Source organism: Pezoporus occidentalis, unplaced genomic scaffold, assembly GCF_034315485.1.
Source record: "Pezoporus occidentalis ecotype Australia unplaced genomic scaffold, CSIRO_AGI_Poc_V1 ctg110, whole genome shotgun sequence".
Classification (NCBI taxonomy): Eukaryota; Metazoa; Chordata; class Aves; order Psittaciformes; family Psittacidae; genus Pezoporus; species Pezoporus occidentalis.
Window position 1 is genome coordinate 1,955,854 of NW_026912887.1, and position 23,302 is coordinate 1,979,155.

Sequence of the window (23,302 nt, forward strand, 5' to 3'; positions counted from 1 at the left end):
CTAGCATGCTGCAGTGTCAGCGGCTATCTCAGCAGATTGCAAAGACATTTTTAAGCACAATTCTAAAATTAAACCAAAGCTACTGAGTTAATAAAAATAGTCACACTACTGTAGCTTGACTCCCACCCCTCACCTCCTAAATACACGATCTGTGCATGATGCTCTCAGGCCTGAAATACCACAGTCTGTTCAGCATTGCTTATTGTGAAAGTACACAGACGATACACAAACACGTAAACAGCTTCATCCATTAGAAAAAATGAAAGCAGTAACATGCCAAACAGAGCTTCAGCATGTTGAAATTTGTATTTATACCAACATGCTATACTCTTTACTTAGCTTTGGTTAAAAAAAAAAAAAGCTTCAGTCATGTGTTTCTACACCATGTTTTTTTGATACTGTCATCTACAAAGAAAACACAGTTCAAGACAATCCCACTGATTGATGAGCTATTTAGATGCCTACAGGTAGAGGTGATGTGAGAAAGATGCAAGACTTTCAGAAGCCTTGCTCTAGATTTTTAGGTACCTAAGTTGCCTTAAGGATCTGGCCCTGTTGCTGGCATTACTATTATGGCCAGTATTAGAACTAATTGCACCTGTAGCAATGCAATGGAGAATATTAACATTCTTTAAGCTTCAATCACAAAAGTATAGACTGATTTCACAAGATTCCTCCAGTCTGAAAAAATGTATTAGGCAATTTGGAGTGCATGTCAGTAAAAACCAGTGTAAGACGATGGAAAAACAAAAGAAGCTACTGCCTTCAAACAGTTGGACTTCCGGGCTGCGCATCCATATGCACTTTCTGAGAGGGGATGACTCCAGCCAGTGCCACAAACTCCTCTGTAGGAAAGTCCTCATGCAGACACCAACCACAGAGTTCATATTTACTGCTGGAGATGTCTTGAAGTGAGCAAAGCCATCACGTTCACTGGCAGCACTTTTGCTATGCTGCAGCATCAGAGCTGGAGATGCAAAACAGCCTCTAGCAACACCTGAGCAGCTTTGTCCCATGTAGTCATAGTTAAACATTAACATTTAATGTGAGGAAAACTATTTCTGTCACTCACTGAACAGCAAGAGTATGATTTCATGAGGAGAATCCTTAGGAGCAGCTCAAAATTCTGACACTGACTGGAACACAGAAAGCAGAGACAGAAGTGAGTTGCACCTCTTTGGCATAGCTGGGAAGAGGCTGCCTGAAGACAAGGTCCAGGCAGCAACTTTGCTTTAAATCCCACACAGGCATCCTCCAGCCTATGGGGATGAACAGCTAGGGATGGAGCAGACTGACACTCCGCCAATGTACATGTGATGTACTTAGAATCCCATTTACGTACCCCCAAAGACCAAAGGATTGCCCTGTAGTCTTTTTGTGTATTTGAAGCCTTCATTCTTCACAGAGAAGAGATCCTGCACAGTGAACAGCAGCTTCTGTGGATGCCAAACCCTGAAGCAAGGACAGTCACTGCATGGCTGTAATTTCAGCTATGGAGTAGGAGGCTGACATCTGCCATACTAAGACCCCAGATGAGGTATAACTTCAGCCAGAGATGCTTAATCTTCTCTAGACTATTGGGGCAAGCTACTGCAAGCCCAGAAATGCCAACTGTAGGTATTCAGACAGAAATTACAGCAGGCCAAAGTAGTCAAACAGTTGCCAGTCCAGTTCAGAACTTGCCAGTTTTGAGTTTGTTTTGTTTTTAAACCAGCCTTTCAGGTTTCTGGTTTTGTTTGCTTTTTCCATCCACCTCTAAACTGCTGAAGCATTACAATAGTAACAGAGAAAGAGATAAGGGAGCACAATGTCAGATGAAGACCTCCCCAGAAAACCTGATACTTGTATTTGCTCAAAGGCCAGAAGAATTCAATGAGACAGAAGCCTAGCTACAGATGCTCCAGCAACCTAGTTTATGCGAAGAGTCATTTTACTTGCCTACAGATGATGAAGAATATCCAAAATGGAACAGTAATCCACACACCAAAGATACTGAGGAGCCAAAGCTGAGCAATCTTTCCCAAAAGGTCCTTGGAGCATCGTGTGCCATTCCTTCATCACGAGCAGGAGGAACAGTTGTGCCCATTAAAAACATATGGATTCTAAGCATTCTTGAAGCTACAAGGAGTTCTTACAACCTGTGGCTGGATGGACATGCAGGTACAGGTAAAAAGAATGAAAGACGCTGAAATAAAGTCTCTAGCAGGACTTGAAGCCAAACTCTGGCCCGTATCAGATGCAGTTAAGATCAGCATGGAAACATAAGGCCACTAGAAGGAAAATGAAGGCTGCTAATAAAGAACCTATCATCCAAGATGAACCACCTACAGAAGCAAGATGGCCCCACCTCAGGCAAGTGAGCCCAGAGCCCTGGCACCACAGAAGGAAAAAGCAGCATCACTGAGAGAGCTGACAGAAAGTTGCAGAACTCACAGGATTATGTTTCTGTGAGACCTACATACCAACGGTCCAACAGCCGGGACCACTGGAAATGCTAGCAGAGGCAACCAGGATTCCTGGAGAACAATCAGTTCCTTGGCAGATGTTACAGAAAACACATCTCTCTCAAAGTCCAGAGCAGATGACCAAAAAGGTATTCAAATGAGGAAGCTGTTCTGATATTCACCTGACAGTCTGTCCTGGGTTCAGCAGTTAACAGTCATTTTTCTCCTTGGCAGCTGGTGCAGTGCTATGTTTTGACTTTAGACCTGATGTTTTGGTCTGGCCAAGGACTTTGTGAGCCTCATGCTCTGCCAGGGAGGAAGGGAAGCCAGGAGGAAGCAGAGACAGGACACCCGACCCAAGCTAGCAAAAAAGGTATTCCATACCACAGCACATCATGCCCAGGATGTAACTGGGAGTCAGCCAGAAGGGCTGGGACTGCAGGGTTGGAGGAGATATCAGTCAGTGCTTGGTCGGAGGGGGGGGCAAGTTATCGGTTGGCTGGTGGGGAGATGTTGTATTCTCTTCCCTTGTTATTTCCTTTATCGTTGTTATTATTGGTAGTAGCAGTAGTGATTTGTGTTATATCTTAGTTACTAAACCGTTCTTATCTCAACCCGTGGGAGGTGCATTCTTTTCGATTCTCCCCTCTGTCCCTCCAGGAGCAGGGGGAGGGAAAGAAGGGGGGGAGTGAGTGAACGAGTTGCCTGACTGGGTTTAAACCACGACACAGTCAAATGCAACCTGAGGATGATGAAGTCTCATCTGGTTGGGTTTTTTTTGTCTGTGCTATAAACCACCTCCAGTTCCAATCAAATGAGAGTGAATTCCACAGAGCTGACACCAAGCCTTAACCGAAACTCAAGGGAAACTGCCAAGATGATGCAGATGAATATATGAAGCAAACAGCATTCTTGAGACACCTGCCAGCAACAGGTCTTCCTGTTCAGGACAGATGATAACTCCACAGAAATCCAGAGAGCAAGGAGGCACTTCATCTTGCTGAGGCCATCCAAGAGGAACTAAGGACCACACAGTAGACTTCAACTAAAACAAAGGGGCACTGGTAGAGCAAGACGTGTATGATCTTGATTCCTTACAGGGCACAAGTATCCATGCTTGTCCATACTCTGAATATAAGCAGGCACTGGAAGAATACACTTTTATGTACAATATAAACTTACACAGGCTTAGAGTAACTCACTGTAGGTTACTTAAGCTACGTGTTATACATACAAGCACAACACAGTGCTACACTTATTGAAACATACCATTTCACTGTAAGACACGGCTTACAGCCCTCTTCATTAAGCACATGTCAGAAGAATACATTATCTGCCCCAATTTTAAATAATTACTGCCTGTTGACTGGTTCTTCAACACTCACTACACAACCCATATTAATATTTTTTTAAAAAGCCCAAAACATTGCTATAATTTGTTTTAATGCATTTTTTTAGGGTACCACAGTACATGAGATATGTGCAGGACTTCTTCCCTGCACTAGGCATTAGAAAACCCATGTGGGTGAAAATCCTCAAGAATGAAAGCCACAGGAAACTCAACCCCAGTGCTGCTGCCACTGAACTGCTGTTATTTTTATCTGCCCTATACTCCTAGAAAGCATAGATGCTACTACCTTCATAAAGCTTATGTGCACATTTCATCAATTTAGTGGGCTAAATTATACTTATTACTAAAAGTAACAGCAGGCTTGAAGCCTGAGCCCTCCAAATGCTGGAAAGCTCTTCATATTTACTCGAACTACACACAAGAGTTGTGGGAAAAGCGGAAGTAAGGACTGGAGACACATGCTGGCTTGTCGTAACAGTCAAACATAACCAGAGGAATGCTTAGTAGCCACACTTGTTTCCAGATTTACAGAGAAATTAAGAGACCCACACAAGTGGAGAGCTAATTCTCCATATTGTCAGCACCACATGTTCCAGAGGCCAACATCCCAGCTGGATTTTTAACAGTTTCATTCTAACAGCCCTGTAAGAATTGCTTGGAAGCCTTTATCCATCAGAAAGGAACAAAAAGGGCCCAAGTCTAATGTATTAAAACCACACAGAACTGTGGCCTTCCTGGGCATTTCCAAAGGACCTACTAAAATTGCAACTAACACTGTCTATTGCTAGCTCTCACATTTAACTGAGGACATGAGGTGCTAAAGGAAAGGCACTGTTGCCTCCACAGTTCTAAGTTTTGGATCAAAAGATATTACACTATAAATTTCATCAAGACCTCAAAGTTGTCAGAGGCAGTGATGGAACCAGCATCACCAGGAATATGTAATGCTATTATTCCTAAAAACTTGTGTTCTGAGTCAGGTTTTCTGGAATTATAGACACCTTTGTCAGCAACAGGAGGAAACTACCTCCAGCACCAAAACTCTCCAGGAAGAACAGGGGATACGCACTTAGTGAAGTGCGTATCATGATAGCAATGAGGTTAGTTGGCTTTATTCAGACGGATTTACGCCCCTATGTTCTGCAAGAAGCAGAACAAAAACACTGTGTCCAAAGTGGATACTGTTTCATCTCATCAGTCTGACAGCATAAAAAATCACTGCCCAAGAACAAGTATCTTGTAACTGGAGTAAAGCAAAGGATCAGGATTATCAGTTCTGATGTAAAATTTGAACACATGGACACGATACATTCAAACATAAGCACGGATGAGAAGCCAGTGCTTCCCTGGATTAAACACCAAATCCCAGTTATTTCAGACTCCTTACCAATGGATATACCCAGTATACAGTCTCCTGTATATCAGGGCCCATAGTACCACTGTACTGGCAATAAAAAAAAGTATGTAGGATCTCAGGGAAGTCCTTTAAGGGACAATAACAAGCAAAAAGAGGAGATAAGGTGAAAAACTGAACTTCCCCCATAATTCAGCTAACAGTTTTCACAAATACCAGTATGGGAGCACTGCCTCAGTCAGGCTGTAATTCTGCATTTTGATATCAATTATCTGTTACAATGCAACATTGGGGTGTCTTTCCTTAGAGTAAATATACTTTTGCACACGAAGTCATTGTCCAAGCAAGCAGGACAGTGGCAAAAATCCAGAGCCTCACCACAAACGAACAGCCTCCAGACAAAACCTCCAGGAGAAACTTAGCTAGCAACAAAAGCATTCTGAGAAGCAAATGTTTATTACATGTTAAACATAGTTGCTTTCCAAGCAGTTTTTAATTAGTCAAACCAGAATATTTTATAGCTGTTGCCCAAACTCCCAAACTCCCCCCCCCCCCCCCCCCAGTGATTCTTCTCTCTGTTCTTGAACTTGCATCTTCTTCCTTTCCCTATGCAGGTAAACTTTGTTATTGAGCAGTGTCCATCGACATCACTTTCCTAAGTGAGCACATCAATTCTTCACGAAAGAGTCTGAAACCTTGAAACCTATATCCTAAAAATACTGTCCTATACTCAATAGATAAGGGTTTATGAAACCATTAAGTCCCACTGTCTTACTATAAAACTGAAATTAAACAAAAAGCACACCCTAGATGTGTGTAATGCAGATGTGATTTTAAGTCATTATGATATAAATACATCTTTCTGTCTAGTAAGTAACAGTGATATAGAAAAGCTACATAAAAATATCTTGTCAAAAAACGTGCATCTGCTCTAATAAGGCATGAAGGGATCTGAAGAACCAGGCCCATGTGAGCTGACAGAAGTCCACTACCTGTTGAATGTGACATCCAGCCTTTGCCAGTGCAAGATTTAGAGGAATTGCAAAGAAAAATTAACATGTACTAGGAAATGCAGGATGTGGTGTAAGTCTAATACTTCTCTGTACTAGTTTGTCACATTATGTAAGGAAAAAAAAAACAAACCATTTTCATCCACAGTTGAAATAACACTCCAAACAAGACCACTGTTACTGATCATTTTTATGTTCTTAAACAGCTGGTTTTGCTATAGTCAACATAATTATACCATGTAGCCATGATATATAGACCTTTGCTCCCAAAAGTTATTAGTATTATGCAAAACACATTACACAGCTTGTGAAATATAAAAACACAACATTGGAACTTACAGTATTTAACAAAATCCTTCTGAAAATCCTTCCTAGAATTGACAAAGCTTCTTCCTCTCTCAGTTCCAACTACAAACACATCTGTTTCATACACAGCAATACAGGCAACTTCTGCTTTGGACTTGGCAAGTTCTTTACACTATAAAAAGAAAAACAAAAGCTTTTATTACTATAGTTAAGAGTACAGTTAATAGAAATATATGTGGTATCATGTAAAACAGTTACTACTTCAGCTGCCAGCATCCACCCTTCAGAAGGTATTGCGAGTAACATAACATCAGCGATTGGCAAAGGATAATTTATACATCTGAAGTGCTTTTCATCAGGAATCTTAAAAGCATTGTAGATGCATTAGGGAAATTAAGGCCCTGTGTAGACTCAGAGATTGCACTGTTTTTAATTAAAGTGATTTATGACATCAATCCATGTGAAATTATCACTTCCCTGTTAGATAATTATATTGAGTGTCTTACTGCAACTTTCAACAGAGCGTACAGGAGTTTGTTCAGTCACAGCAGGCTTATCACACATCATGTTTGTTCAGAAAGGTGTGGTTGTGAGCAGGAAAGCTGCCTGCAGTCTGCCTCGTCCCACCTGCTGTGCTCAGGCTCAGGTGAATTCCTCCTGAGCAGAAGGAATGCACCTTCCCTGTGAACGCCTACATGCATTCTGCTGGGAGAAATTTCTGGCAAAGAAGTGAAGTAAGAAGCCTGTGGCACAGGGAGAGAGCAAAGATCCTAAGAAAATTAGCGAGACCATCAAGAAGGGATCACAAGAAGTCAATTACTCCTAGGAACTCAAATCAGAGATTACTGCAACCTATAAAAACACCACCTACTGCAGCGCAAGAGCAAAAAGTGACACAAAACCTTTAGGAATTGAATACAGACATTGGAAAAAAAGGCTTGCAATCAATTACTTTATAACCATCCCATTCAAGTTCCATTGCTAAAAAGGAAATTTTTGTTCTTATCATTTAAGAAAATGATTTTAAAGAACCAAATATTTGACAGTGCCTCAACCTTATGAAAACAGGGCAAACATTTCTACTCACAGCCCTGGGCCAAACTTAAACCCCACAACACAATGATTAAATAACTTCTACAAAACGGATGATAGGCCAACTAAATACAAACGTCTTTTCTGAACAAGTTTTGTTGAATTGGTACAGCAGTTGAGGACAAGGCTTTAGCCTCAAGAGCGTTTATTCACCCTGTATTACAGAAGGCAAAGACCAGAACAGATTCTTGCCTTTCAACCACACTCTACCTGAGCAATCAATAATTATTTCCTGTTTATTTGACAAAATAATTTTTAAAACAACCACATCACAACAAGAAACAAGATGATTGCTAAGACTGTTAGCATGATTTTCCATAAGCAAAGAGACAGAGTTAACAGCAGGTTGGACAGCACACAGTAAGGTGAAGATGAAATTACACCTTTCCTGCTCCCCAGAGGAGGCAATGTGGTGGTGTAATCCTGCACATGCCAAGAGAGTAATGATGCAGCTGCTTAATTTCTCTACTAACCATTGACTCAAGTGCTGACATGAGGAATGTAATCACCATTCTGCTTTCAGAGAAATCCTTATCACGAATGGATGTTGCTGGTGCAGTAGTTTGGGCCATTTTCTTCCTATAAAATGAAATAAAATAACCCTGTTCAGATACCCACAGCAGTGCAAGAAAACTAACGCCTCTGAAGCAAGCAAAGATCAAAAACTATTCAAAACCCCAGAACACACCCCACCAAGCAAATATACAGGTAAATTAACAGGAAGTCCTTGCTCTTCTGTGCTTTAATGCTTCCTGCTGTTTCATCCAAAGCTGGAGCTAAACATTCAAGAGTTAAAATGCTGTGCCATGACTAGTCTACAAACTCTTTGTGCTTAGAAAGATGTATATTAAATTATAAGCTAAATTTACATTGATTTTTCTTCCTAAGCATGTTTCCAACTCCAGCAGCCTAAACAAAGCAAAACCCACTGGCATTAACATACAAAAAAGAAATGGCAAATCATAGTTATGAGACAAGTATTAGAACAATCCTCCCTGTAATTATTATGGCCTAGCTCAAAACAAGCAGACACCACCCTGCCCCAAGATCACAGCCTCGGAAACTGCAGGAGCAGTAACAGAACATGACATTTTTATTTGCATATTCTTTAGTTGTAGCATTAAGTCCAAAGCAAAGTAGTCCCAATTAAGGTGCTAACATTACAAACTGAATTTCAGCAGTGACAAGAAAAGGGATTTTAACCTATTTTCTGTGTGTCATTCAGGAGACTTTCAACTTAATTAAGTAGTAACAATTATTTAAGTAATAACCAGGGGTTGTTTATGCTTCCGATTGCAGAATCGCCTGTACAAGAATGCATATAGCAGCTGGTAAGAGCACATTTTCCTATCAGAGTGTTGCAACTTGTTATGCTTATACATATCTAAAGCAATAACCTGACATGCCTGGAGGAAAACCAGTAGATTTAGGTGTTACTCCATGCACAAGTCTTGAGAAGAATCACTTTAAAAGTCAAGACAGCTCAGATAAATGAGACATTTCACAACAGCCTGATGAGACAGCTTGCTGCTCCCGTAGAACTTGGACACACAACACAGCTTGAGTTTTCAAAGGTGATGTGCAGCCTATTAGATGTGCAGATAAGTCAAGGAAGCACAAATAACCATTGCATGTGATAATACTTACGCTGGAATAAATGGCACTGTGTGTTGTTCCTTTGACAGGACTTAAAGCACTTTAGACTACAAATTGGAGGGAAAACAATAAAAGCTAGGAAGACTGCAAGCTCACAACAGACATCCAGCAGCCTTTCAGCTCTCAAGGCACAGACCAGCAAGGCCTAAACAGCTTTAAAACAGCTATGGATAAAGTGGCAGTGGCAGTCAGCAGCTGTTTGAGGATGCGAGGTTTGACCACCAGTGCCTGCTACATCTAGGGGTAGGCAAACAGGTCCTTAACCAGGCCTGGGAAAGGAGCTGAACTTCAAAAGTGAATATAAATCAGTACCAACTGCTGAATGATGTTGATTGCTTCAGTAACCTAAGAAAGGGTCAGCTGGGGATGGGGAGGCAGAAGCTGACGGGATTAGTCTACAAAGGAAGAAGGGCATCTTATTGCTTACAGAATATCAGAGGGAAATGAAAATTATGTATGACATGACATAAATCAGTCTTCACTGGGCCATTATTTTTGATACCTAATAGAGTTCTCAAGCTCATCTTTGGAGCTCCTTTAGGGTTGGGATGCGGACAGTGATTTTAAACATGATGGCTTTTAGATTTTTTAACATATCTTAACAATCTGGTATTACAGATGAGAGATCATAGCTACACATTTTCCCTTCCTCCCATGTCTCCATTCATTGTCTGATGCAGTTGTTCTGCATCAAGTTCAACATCTCCCAAGACAGCAATGGCAAACATACACACCTACCCGATTCTAGGTGAAAAATCATGTGGTGTAAAAACAAGAGTTAACTTACTTTCTATTTTGCAGAGGTATCTTATCCACAAAACAAACGAAGAAAATTCTAGCAATCACCTGAGGGCTGAAGATGAATATCAGAGAAATGCCAGAATTTCTCCTATCCGTGGAAGCTGGTTTCTGATCCACAGGCAGGGAGCTTGTCCAGGGAACAGGGTAGAAAACTGCTCCACTGGACCAGGTCCTAGCTTGATTCACTGCACAGCCCCACAGACAGCCACCCTGACTCTGCAGAGAAGACAACATATCCCGGGTTCCTTTAGTGCTGTACATGAGGCCACAGCTTTAGTATTTTGGAATAACATTTGGATCGGGAGTTGGGTAATGTTATCACTGGGCTGCTTTTCTAATACCATTTGGAAGAGTCATTCCAAAGCATAAAGTGTCTTGTATTTTTAGGATACCCATTCTTTAACAGTTTGCATGGTGCCAGATCAGTGTTTAATGTAGAGTCAAGAGACATTCTGTTGCACCATGGCACCACAACAATATTTTTCCTACCTACATGACAGCAAGTCAGACGCAAAAGATTTCCCACACACATTTTGCCAGTTTCTCCATTTAAAACAACAGTTTTCTCCACTATATCTGTACCACTGGACAGTGTTTATTATTTGAAGGAATAAATGTAGATCTAAAAAGAGTAGATCTTATGAACCTGGCTGCATTACCAAGCTCTTAGAGAGTTGTGTGACAACCCCACTGCCCAACATGGTCACACAACACCCCATATCTTGACCCCATTTTGTTGTCACACAAATCCCCCTGCAAAGGCTTGGGAAAAGCGTAACACCCATTACCAACATGCTACACAAAAAGGCCAATTTAAAAACCATCCTTTGAACAATTATAGGTGGCTGCCAGAGTACCACTTATGATGTATCTATTAATCTTAATCACATATCGCTAAAAAAGAACTTCCAGATCAGTTAATATTAGTTATAATTACATATAAATCCTTCAGCTTAACTGTGCCAAGATGAGCCTTTGCCCACCTAAAGGCTTGTAACAATGAATAAAGCTTTGCAAAACACTCTGGTAAAGTACCAAGGATGTAGCATTTAGACATTCCTGGCTGCCTTTTAACTCCAGACAGCAACTACGCACCACTCAGAAGCAGTAATAACAAAAACATCCCTGAATTACAGCACTGTTTCAAGCACAAACCCAAAACACAGCTCCATACCAGCTGCTACAAAGAAAATTATCCCAGACATACCCAGCACACTGTCTGATGAGAAGGTCACCAGGATATATTGCTAGAAAACCCTCTGTGTTTTGCTTTTACAAGGAGAAAGCCAAGGACAAAATAACAAGTGGCTTTTCAGGAAGCCAAATCAAACCATCATGTATCTCACTCCCCATGTTTCTTTCTGGCTTCTTCTTTAAGACACAAAAAATAGAAATACTCAAGGCAAGAGAGAACAAAACCACAAAATGCAGTTTCTTTCCATCTTCCCTGTACTCATCCAGGGGCACACATGCCAAACTCTATAAATGCACCTGAAATGGATACTCTCTCTAGAAGTTACTCGTCAGACACATAAAAAGGAAAAGAAAAAAATAATTAAGCTTTATGAAGAAAAGCTTTTAGTTAAGCATATAGAGGACACATGGAAAATTAGGGCAGGGATGAAGGAATAGGCATTTCTTAGAGAAAAGCCTTAATAAGCAATACCAACAACCCTTCGTCAGATGCAGTGCAAGTGGGTATTCCTCAAACGATAAATCTATCCATTGCCTGCTACTCTCCGGGAAAGTAGCTGCAGATGCCAAAGCAAGTTTCTCTACACTAACCCCTTACCTCATATTACAACACTAAATCAAATCCTGTCACAGAAGGTAACTCTTAAGAACCCCAAAATATGAGTTGATCCTATGCATCACTGCAGATCTGCTGCTCCTTAGGGGAAAGAAGCCCAGCTCCTGCTAGATCCCCAGGGGTCACTTTTGATATTTCAGGGAAAAAAAAAGTTATTCTAGCAGAGTACAACAGCACACATTTCATTACAAAGCTGGAATAAAAAGGAACATAAGAAAATATACCCCTACAGAAAACCAAATCTAACAAAGCTACACTGCTTCTTGGCTGCTGCAGCTTTCACCCATGGGCTTCCTTGCCTTCTGGGCACAATTTCAGCATACTTAACTCTGCCAAAATATTGGCCTTCTGACAAAGGAGAGAATTTGGTTCTTTCCAAACTGTACAGATTAATATGCACAAGCTGTTAAGTGCAATGAATCTTTTTAAAAGGATCTTGGCTGAAAAACGGTTATTTTTCCTAAAATTTGGTTGAGTGATCTCTTGTTTCAGAGGGAGTTAAGGTTGATAGTTCTGACCTAACCTAGCAGAGAAACTGTTGGGATGCAAACCTGCCACCACTGGGTCTTCTGATTTTCTGTAACACATTGTCGTGGTTTAAACAAAGTCAGCCATAAATCATGCAGTCGCTCTCTCACTCCCCCCCTTTTTGCCCTCCCCCTGCTCCCAGAGGGATGGGAAGAAGAATCAAAAGAATGCAACTCCCACGGGTTGAGATAAGAACAGTTTAGTAACTAAGGTATAACACAAAACCACTGCTGCTACCACCAGTAATAATAAAGAAAATAAGAAGGGAAGAGAATACAACACCTCACCACCCGCCGACCGATAACTCACCCCCCCCAGCCCAGCCAAGCACCAACCAATACCTCCTCCAACCCCGCAGTCCTCTAGCCCTTAGGGTAACTCTCAGTTACATCCTGGGCATGACGTGCTGTGGTATGGAATACCTCTTTGGTCAGTTTGGGTCAGGTGTCCTGTCCCTGCTTCCTCCCAGCTTCCCCTCCTCCCTGGCAGAGCATGAGGCTCACAAAGTCCTTGGCCAGACCAAACATTTGAGCAGTAACTAAAAACATCGGTGTTACCAGCACCGTTCCCAGGCCAAAAGTCAAAAACACAGTGCTGCACCAGCTACCAAGAAGGAGAAAAAATGACTGCTACTGCTGAACACAGGACACACATCCACCCTAGCCGCAGTACATACAGATTTAGGAGATTGTCATCTTCACTTTCCAATGTGTGTTCATAGCTGACCTACACAATCCTGTTAGAATGCCCTATTTTCCTTCTTATGTCATGTCACTGATCATCATAAAATTATACAAATAATCCATAAGGAACAATTTTCAGCTCCTCCAAACCACTAAACTGCTCACACAGAGCAGAAACAAAACAAGCTTACAGCAAGGGTGCTCAGACTGTCTGACAGCCCTAGCTTCAGACACATGCAGCTATTTTTTGAAAGGAAGTATTTTTACCAGCTGTAGCCCATGAGATACAGAAGCAAAGGATCTGGGAGTTCCTCCACATAAACATTGCCAGTTCTTCACCATCTGCATCTGGTGCATATGGATTACGAATCAATTAGGATGAGCAACATCCATGTTACCTCTGTGGAGGACCAGCCTGTTTTGAAATACAAAGACTACTGGACCATACCAAACAAAAGCAGCTCCAGATGTTCAGAGGCAGCTCAATCCAATGCAAAGAGGCAGACGCAGGTCTGACAGATTTTAACTCTGCTTACAGCCTACACCAAAACCGATAGGGTTAAGCTTCCTGGCATCAGGAGCAGGAAGGAAAGACAATATGGAGATACTAGAGGGCATTCAGTCAACTCAAACTCTTTTCTGGCTTACTGTCAGCTCCTCCAGATAGAAGTTGGCTCCCTTGGAGATACAAACCTGGACTCAGTGGCTACAGAAGTCATCATGTACATATGCCTGGTCAGCTGTTAGCTAAGGCAGAACCCAGGCTATTACCCCTCTCACCCCCAGAATGAATAAAAATAACTCTGAAGTACAGCAGAGCAGCCCTGAAGAAGCTTTAATGTACCAGGGAAGCTCTGCCCTTGTCCCCCCTCACATACTCCCTGAAGTATCTCTTTTGCCTTTTTTCCCAGCCTCTTACCTGGAACAGCAAAGTGGCCGATTCAGGAAAGGTGCACATCACGATTCAAGTCAGTCGTCTTGCTCTTTTGCTCACTAAAAATATAGTGTATTTATCTCCCTAGCCTTTAGCTATATCACTTTCCAGTCTGAGACACCAGGAATACAGATGTGGCACTCACAGTCTCACCCGAGGAGCAGCTTCCTGGGAAGCATACTTTTCTCATTCACACCCCACACCATTACAAGTGCAGCAACAGTGACCCATTAAACACAGCAGCTGGGACATTTGCTGTCACCATTTCAGTCCATCTCCCACCACACAGATTTAACTCACAGCAGCAACATCAAGATTCAGCACCAAATGTTCTATATTAAGGCCTACCCCAACAAAACCCACCAGCAACTACTTACAACAGCACATCCCACTCCAGTTAATGAAAGGATTTGCAGAAGCATGCAACCTGGTAACATGATCTCGCTGTAAAGCGACACGCCGTCCCAGATCCCTACTGTAGTGCTCACTGACTTAAGCTTGCTTTATTTTTTTTTACCTTCAAGGGCAGCCATGCAGAAGGTCAGCAACCAAAAGCCATCAAGAATGATAAAAAGGGTCCCGAACAAACAACAAAGTTCTGGGGGGAAACACCTGGTGCTCAACACACCAGAGAGCACAGAGACAACACAAAGTCTGACAGAACCAGCATCACTTTGCTAGGAGTGCTCACTACACCACTCTGAGACTCAACCAATAAAACCAGTAATAATTAATTCCCGTTTTTCTAGGTAGTTTTGTGATACTCGTGATTGAGGACTTTTAGTCAGCCTAGATGTAGCTCTGCTACTCTTCATAGACATTAAAAAAGAAAAACACTATTTGAGCAACTATTATTTTAGAAGCACCTGATTTCTCTCATAAGTCTGTATGTTTGCAAAGAGATATTTAAATTTGATTTTCATTGAAGATTCCAATGTAAACAATCATGTAATGATGTTATATAATGAAAATGCAGTATTTAACTTTGTACCTCACAAGGCAACTATATAGAAGTGAACTTATTACCCAGTTTGGAGTAGTTAAGAAGCCATTAGTGTAAAATCATTGCTGCATTAAAGCCAGACAGACCTGGGGAACAAATCACTGAGTTTTGGAGTGTTTAAGTACGCAGTGCCCCACTGCAACACCAAGGCATTCATAAATTACAGTGAAACCACGTAAACAAAATATTAATCACAGCAGTCCTGACCATCCAATAATTTGTCTTTACCAGTGTAACTACATTTACTTAGTCAACATGACGATCGTGTTGAGTAACAATTACCTTAGTTCCTGCCCATCAAGACTTACACATAATATCCAAGAAGTGAGTTAGTCTAAACTTCATGTGTATTTATTTAAATAGAACAAATTGGTGCTAGCACATTTTCCAGAGTGAGAAATTGTCATCCTTGCTAGTGCGAGCTGGTCCTTTGGATCTCTATGTCATACTGCAACGGTCACAGGGATCAAAAGGGTCAAACTCATTTAAGAGCAAACAAAATGCCTTCAATTTCTCTGGAGTTCCCACAAAGAGCTAAACTGACAATGAACATCCATTTGTGTTCAAACACCTTAAGAAAGAATCATCCAGATGCCAGCTACATACTGACTGAAGCATACACCTTAGACAGTAGCTTCATGCAGTGAACTACCCTGTGCCCACGCTGGTGTGCTCCTGCCCAGCTTAGCATGCATCCGACCACCCTGGGAAACCTGTGAAACTCATTACCCAATCATTGTACAGCAGTAATCAGGCTCCTCTATCTGGTCACTTAATTCATTCTGCATCTTCTCCCTTGTTCCTAGTACTGTATTTAACCAAATGAACCAGAACAGTGATTTTCATGGAATCTATTACACATGTTCTTCTAAGAATTAAAGCATTTATGTCAATCCTATTAGAAGTCTCTCTCCACCCAGGACCCCAGACCAGAAATAAAAGTCAATCCCATAAGCAAGAGTTTGGGAATGTGTCAGCAACTTTCTGTCAGAAAATTGCTGTCATGGTTTAAGCCCAGCTGGCAACTAAGTACCACAGAGCTGCTCACTTGCTTTCCCCCATTCCCCAGTAGGATAGGGAAGAGAATCAGAAAAAAAAAAGTAAAAGCCTAAGGGCTGAGAAAAGAACAGTTCAATAACTGAAGATACAACAATATAACAACAATAACTATAGAAAATAAAGAGAGAGAAATGAAGGAATAAACTTTGCCCTGCACAGTACAATTGCTCACCACCTGCTGACTGATGCCCAGCCCATCCTCAGGAAGTGATCAGCCCTCCTGGACAACTCCCCCCAGTTTACTTACTGGGCATGATGTCCTATAGCATGGAATATCCCTTTGTCTAGTTCAGGTCAGGTATCCTGGCTATGATCCCTCCTACTTTCTTGTGTTTCTCCTCACTGGCAGAGCATGAGAGACTGGAAAGTCCTTGATTAGGATAAGCACTGCTTATCAGCATTGTTCTCAGACTAAAGCCAAACCAGAGCACTATGACAGCTACTAGGAATAAAATTAACACTATCCCAGCCTGTCGTGGTTTAAACCTAGCCAGACAGCTCATTCACTCACTCCCAGTGAGAGGCGCCGGGCTGGAAGCAGTCTAGGCCCACCACCCCACCCCCTCCCCCACAGCTCTCCCCTTCCCCACTCCTGGAGGGATGGGGAGGAGAATCGAAAGAATGCAACTCCCACGGGCTGAGACAAGAACAGTCCAGCAAACAATGTACAACACAAATCACCCCCGCTACCACCACCGACAGCAATGATAAGAGAAAATAACAAGGGAAGAAAATACAATACCACCTGCCTGGAAACAAGTCCGACACAGAAGACCCTGTGTCTTTCTGGGTAACTCCCAGTTACCCCCACACCGGGCATGAGGTGCTGTGGTATGGAATACCTCTTTAGCTAGCTTGGGTCACATGGCCTGTCTCTGCCTCCTCCCGGCTTCCCCTCCTCCCTAGCAGAGCATGAGCCTCACAAAGTCCTTGGTCAGGGCAAACATTACTTAGCAACAACTGAAAACATCGGCATTATCAGCGCTGTTCCCAGGCTGCAAGTCAAAACACAGCGCTGCATCAGCTACCAATGAGAAAAATTGACTGCTACTGCTGAACCCAGGACACAGCCAAAACCAGGACAATGACAAACTCAATCTTACAGAGTGTCGTGGTTTAAGCCCAGTTCGCAACTCAGCCACACAGCCCTTGCTCACTCCCCCCCTGCTTTCCTCCCAAACCTTGCTCCCGGAGGGATGGGGAGGAGAATTGAAAGAATGTTAACTCCCACGGGTTGAGATAAGAACAGTCCAGTAACTGGGAGTTACCCGGAAGGACACAGGCTTCCGGGTGGGACTTGTTTCTTGGCCAGTGGTATCATATTCTCTTCCCTTGTTATTTTCTCTTATCATTGTTGTCCTTGGTGGTAGCGGGCGTGATTTGTGTTTGTCGTGGTTTAAACCCAGTCAGGTAACTTATTCACTCACTCCCAGCGAGTGGTGCCGAGCTGACAACAATCGAGGTCCGTGTCCCCACCCCCCGCACCGGGGCTCTCCCCTTCCCCGCTCCCGGAGTAACGGGGGGGGGGGGGGGGAAGGATTGAAAGAGTGCAACTCCCACAGGTTGAGACAAGAACAGTCCAGCAAACAATGTACAACACAAATCACCACCGCTACTATCAACTACAACAATGATAAGGGAAAATAACAAGGGAAAAGAAACGAGTCCCACCCGGAAGCCTGTGTCCTTCTGGGTAACTCCCAGTTACCCCCCACCCCGGGCATGACGTGCTGTGGTATGGAATACCTCCCTGGCTAGCCCGGGTCAGGCGCCCCATCTCTGCTTCCTCACAGCTTCCCCTCCTCCCTGGCAGAGCAGGAGCCTCACAAAGTCCTTGGTCAGGGTAAACATCACTTAGCAACAACCGAAAACATCGGCTTCACCAACACTGTCCCCGGGCTGGAAGTCAAAACACAGCACTGCACCAGCTAACACAAAGGAAAAACGTGACTGCTACTGCTGAACCCAGGACAGTGTTGTACATTGGTTGCTGGACTGTTCTCATCTCAACCCCTCGTGCCCCACGTTGGGCACCAAAAGAACTGTTGTGGTTTAAACCCTAGCCAGACAGCTTGTTCACTCACTCCCAGGGAGTGGCGCCGGGCTGGAAGCAGTCTAGGCCCACCACCCCACCCCCCAGAGCTCTCCCCTTCCCCGCTCCCGGAGTAACGGGGGGGAGGATTGAAAGAGTGCAACTCCCACGGGCTGAGACAAGAACAGTCCAGCAAACAATGTACAACACAAATCACCACCACTACTATCAACTACAACAATGATAAGAGAAAATAACAAGGGAAGAGAATACAATACCACCAGCCAAGAAACGAGTCCCACCCAGAAGCCCGTGTCCTTCTGGGTAACTCCCAGTTACCCCCCACCCCGGGCATGACGTGCTGTGGTATGGAATACCTCTTTGGCTAGCCTGCATCAGGCGCCCCGTCTCTGCTTCCTCACGGCTTCCCCTCCTCCCTGGCAGAGCATGAGCCTCACAAAGTCCTTGGTCAGGGTAAACATTACTTAGCAACAACCGAAAACATCAGTATCACCAACACTGTTCCCAGGCTGGAAGTCAAAACACAGCACTGCACCAGCTACCATGAAGGAGAAACATGACTGCTACTGCTGAACCCAGGACACTAAGGTATAACACAAACCACTGCTACTACCACCAATAACAATAATGATAAAGGAAGTAACAAGGGAAGAGAATACAACACCTCACCACCCGCTGACCGATATCCAGCCTGACTGAGCAGTGATCCAGCCCTTCCGGGTAACTGCCCCCAGTTCTACATCCTGGGCATGACGTGCTGTGGTATAGAATATCTCTTTGGCTAGTTTGGGTCAGGTGTCCTGTCTCTGCTTCCTCCCAGCTTCCCCTCCTCCCTGGCAGAGCATGAGACTCACAAAGTCCTTGGTCAGAGTAAACATTACTTAGCAACAACTAAAACAATTGGTGTTATCAGTGCTGTTCCCAGGCTGAAAGTCAAAAACACAGCACTGCACCAGCTACTAAGAAAGAGAAAATGACTGCTACTGCTGAACCCAGGACACTGCTCCCAGTTTTACACCCTGGACATGACATGCTGCGGTATTTAATACTTCTTTGGTCAGTTTGGGTCAGGTGTCCTGTCTCTGCTTCCTCCTGGCTTTCCCTCCTCCCTGGCAGAGCATGAGGCTCACAAAGTCCTTGGTCAGACTAAACATTACTTAGCAGCAACTAAAAACATCAGTGTTATCAGCGCTGCTCCCAGGCCGAAAGTCAAAAACACAGCACTGCACCAGCTACTAAGAAAGAGAAAAATGACTGCTACTGCTGAACCCAGGACACAGAGGAACACGAGCTTCAATGAAACTTCTATGAAAAGGTTCTTATGTGCTGATTGACAAGACAAAGAAGTGACTGTAGCCTCTTACCAGTCCATATGGTGGGGACAAACTTTTATATCATCTAATTTACCTAATGGATTTATAAGCCTTTACTTTTGTTTATCCTTTAAGAAGTTTCATAGGGGTTATTTTAATTGCACAGTTCAAGTTAGGCAAGTAGAAAAAAAACCTAGACATGTTTATAAACAGAGTCTAAGAGTTGCTCTTTATTGCAAGCTCTTAACCCTAAGATTCGCACGCACTGACAACTCCTTAGCTACACAATTAGCTTACAAGGGGGTGGTTGCACTCATTAAACAGTCACCATGTGGATGTTTCTCTCAAGTAACTTATACACTAAGCCTGCAATTAAAGAACTAGAAACACAAGAGATGATACCCAAAACATGATAACTAAAAACTCTGTCATTAATCCAAGAGAGGCGGATCATGTTACACATCCAGACAGGTGTATGACTTTACACTGACCTCCCTTAAACATCAGGTTTATAGGCTTCTATAACAACTCTCTGCTGCTGGCTAGGCAGGTCCTTTGGAACACAGACATTGCTGCACAAAAACCCACCCTGAATGAACTCCAGCCTCAAGGAGCCAGTGTGCAGGAGCACCCTCTGGGTATCTCTGCCGAGTTCTCCTGCCCCTTAGACTAGATATTAAGAAAAACGTCTTCAATGAAAGGGTGGTCAGGCATCGGAACAGGCTGCCCTGGGAGTCACCATCCCTGGAAGGGTTCACGAACTGTGTAGATGAGGCCCTCAGCAACGTGGCTTACTGGTGACCTTGGCAGTGCTGGGGTAAAGCTTGGACTTGCTGGTCTTAAAGGTCTTTTCCAACCGAGCTGATTCTGATTCCCCCCAGGTAACCTGCTCCCTTTGACAGCGGCTTCTGTGCAGATCAGCCACCTATGGGGTAAGACTCGGGTGCCTGGTATATAGAAGGGGGGAAAAGAAGCCCTAAAGGCCTCTAGGTTTCAACATAAAAGAATCAATAAAATCCTCCTGCGAGCTGCATGCGACTGCAGGAACTCCTCACATGAGCTGCCCGGCACCCCCACCCCAGGGCTCGGGCAGCGGCTCACACAAGGGGCTCGGTCCTGGTCCATGCCCACCCCATCCCTGGTGGAGTACCCGGCACCGCGGTGCGCAACGAGCCGCTTCCCGACCTGGGAGGGTGCGGGGTCCCGGTGCAGGCCCCACCGCCACCCCTCAGGAAGGTGTGAGGAAGGGCTCACAGAGCCCTTTGCGTACCGCGCCCCGCCATTTCCCACCCACACAGCCAGAGCCCCACGGGGGATGCGGCCCCACCGCGCTGAGGGAGGGGGAGGCCTTCCCTCAGCGACCCGCGGTATAACGGTGCCGTTCCCCTCCCGCCTGGTACCGGCGGGGCCCGGTCCCGCCCTCCCACTCACCCACCGCCGGGCTCCCAAGTCCTCCTGGGAGGCGGTTTCCCCGCGGGCTCTCAGCGGCGGCGATGGGTCCGGCCGCCACACGGCCCTGCTCTTCTCCCTCACGGTCGGGGGCTGAGCCCAGCGCCGCTCCGGTGAGGGGAACGCAGCCGGAGGGGGAGGTTTTTGTCCGAGGAGCCCCGGCCGCGCAGGCGCGTCCCGCGCGGGGCACGCCGGGAGCCGCAGTCCGATGGCGGCGGCGGGATCTGACCGAGGGGCGGGAAATGGACTGAGCTCCCGGCGTGCACCGCGCGGCAACGGGAGCGGGGAGGGGGGGTCCTGTGGTGGAGGCTCTGGAACGTGTGTGAGCGGCAGTGGTTTGGGTTGGAAAGGGACTTAAAGCTCACCCAGTCCCAACCCCTGCCACGGGCAGGGACACCTTCCGCTAGGGCAGGTGGCTCCAAGCCCCTGTGTCCAACCTGGCCTCGAACACTGCCAGGGATGGGTCAGTGTCGTGGTTTAAACCCAGTCAGCCATGCATCATGCAGTCGCTCCCTCACTCCCCCCCTTTTCCTTCCCTTCCCCCACTCCCGGAGGGATGGGGAGGAGAATCAAAAGAATGCAACTCCCACGGGTTGAGATAAGAGCAGTCCAGTAACTAAGGTATAACAAATCACTGCTGCTGCCACCAGTAACGATAAGGGAAATAACAAGGGAAGAGAATACAGCACCTCACCAGCCGCCGACCGATAGCTCGACCCCTCCAGCCCCACCGAGCACCAACTGACACGTAGCCCAACCCCGCAGTCCCAGCCCTTCTGGGTAACTCCCAGTTACCTCCTGGGCATGACGTGCTGTGCTATGGAATACCTCTTTGGTCAGTTTGGGTCAGGTGTCCTGTCTGCTTCCTCCTGGCTTCCCCTCCTCCCTGGCAGAGCATGAGGCTCACAAAGTCCTTGGCCAGACCAAACATTTGAGCAGTAACTAAAAACATTGGTGTTATCAGCACTGTTCCCAGGCTGAAAGTCAAAAACACAGTGCTGCACCAGCTACCAAGAAGGAGAAAAAAAATGACTGCTACTGCTGAACACAGGACAGGCAGCCACAGCTTCTCTGGGCACCCTGTGCCAGCGCCTTAGCACCCTCAAATATTTAATAATTACATTAATATAAGTTAGGTTATTTCTTTAACAAAGGTGCTCAGTATAGCTGATGCCATCTACAAGACTTGTTTTCCTTCGTATAACCAGGCAAATATTTCAGCTGAATTCACTATTCCTTTGAATTTAGGTGCAATGTGAACAGATTCCCATGCAAAGGGAAATGTTGCGTTTCAAACCTTGTTCCAAAGCAAAAAAAAAAAACAGCTAGTTTTTAAATCACACCATCATTTTCATAAATCCAACATTTTGCTTATAGTGGTTGTAGCACTGTTAGGATGTACATAAAACTCTTTATGGCATTTTGAAACATTAACTGTGTTTGGAGCTTGTCAAGAGTAACCACCAAACACTATGATTTCAAGTAATTCTGATTTTTGAAGGAAGCTGGAGAGTGCTCAGTTGAAAGCATTCAGCTTCCTCCTAGTTGCAATAAATAGTGATAAGGTGAGGAATAAAGTTCAGAAGCTGTCTGCTGGGAAAGGTCTCTGCAGGAGATGCTTTAGCAGTTCCCACATCATCTTTGTGCAAAACACCCATCTGCAATCATCGACCAGTGTCCCCATGGCAAATGTTCGAGTGAGTCAAGATGTTGTGGCTCTTGGTGGTTCTTTGCCACTATTTAGCTGGACGTACCTGTTCTCATCGTTTATACTGTGGGAAAGGAGACCGAAGCCTTCTGCAGTGGCCTAGCAAACACAACAGCAAAGAGCAACCAATGAACAAAATCCCAACAAAACAAAAACAAAACAAACCAAAACACTCCCAAAACCTCAAAAGACAAAATACCCACCTTTCATCACCACCTTTACCTAGTTCACATTTTACCCTGGGGCACTTGGGTGGCTTCATTTTGCAGAGAAAGGCCTGACTTCTGGTGATGGACTTTAGCACAGGGGACACCAGATCATTCTAAGCAGCCACAACTTTTCTATAGCAATACATCAGCTCCAATTTGTATTTAGACATGAGTTTAGTGGAACGCATCACTCCATGATAACTGCATGACAGGAGGGCTGGAGCACCTCTGCTACGGAGGCAGGTTGAGAGAGCTGGGCTTGTACAGCCTGGAGAAGAGAAGGCTCCTTAAGGAGAGAACTTTGGGCAGCTCCCAGGTCTGATGAGAAAGCTGGAGAGGGGCTTTTGACAAGGGCAGGTAGGACAGGACAAGGTTGAATGGTTTTAACCTGCCAGAGGTGAGATTGAGATTAGACATTAGAAAAAAGCTCTTCCCTGTGAGGGTGCTGAGGCGCTGACACAGGTTGCCCAGAGAAGCTGTGGCTGCCTCATCCTTGGCAGTGTTCAAGGCCAGGTTGGATGGGGCTTGGAGCAAGCTGC

The 23,302-nt window shown here is 44.6% G+C and overlaps 1 protein-coding gene across 3 annotated transcripts in view; it reads right to left on the reverse strand.

Moving 5' to 3' along the window:
* The window catches only part of GTF2I (general transcription factor IIi), an 81,073-nt gene extending 60,239 nt beyond the window's left edge, over nucleotides 1-20,834 (reverse strand). For 2 of the 3 annotated variants that reach the window (XM_062632120.1, XM_062632112.1), the window contains exons 1-3: nucleotides 20,453-20,515; nucleotides 8,031-8,136; nucleotides 6,499-6,637 (exon numbers count right to left, since the gene is read on the reverse strand). In XM_062632120.1, coding sequence (XP_062488104.1) covers nucleotides 6,499-6,637; nucleotides 8,031-8,136; nucleotides 20,453-20,454 — 247 coding nt within the window. In that variant the 5' untranslated portion in view covers nucleotides 20,455-20,515. Of the gene's footprint in view, nucleotides 1-6,498; nucleotides 6,638-8,030; nucleotides 8,137-20,452; nucleotides 20,516-20,828 lie in introns of those variants that run through there. The other variant, XM_062632104.1, reaches the window with a different exon arrangement.
* Between the last annotated feature and the right edge of the window lie 2,468 nt (nucleotides 20,835-23,302).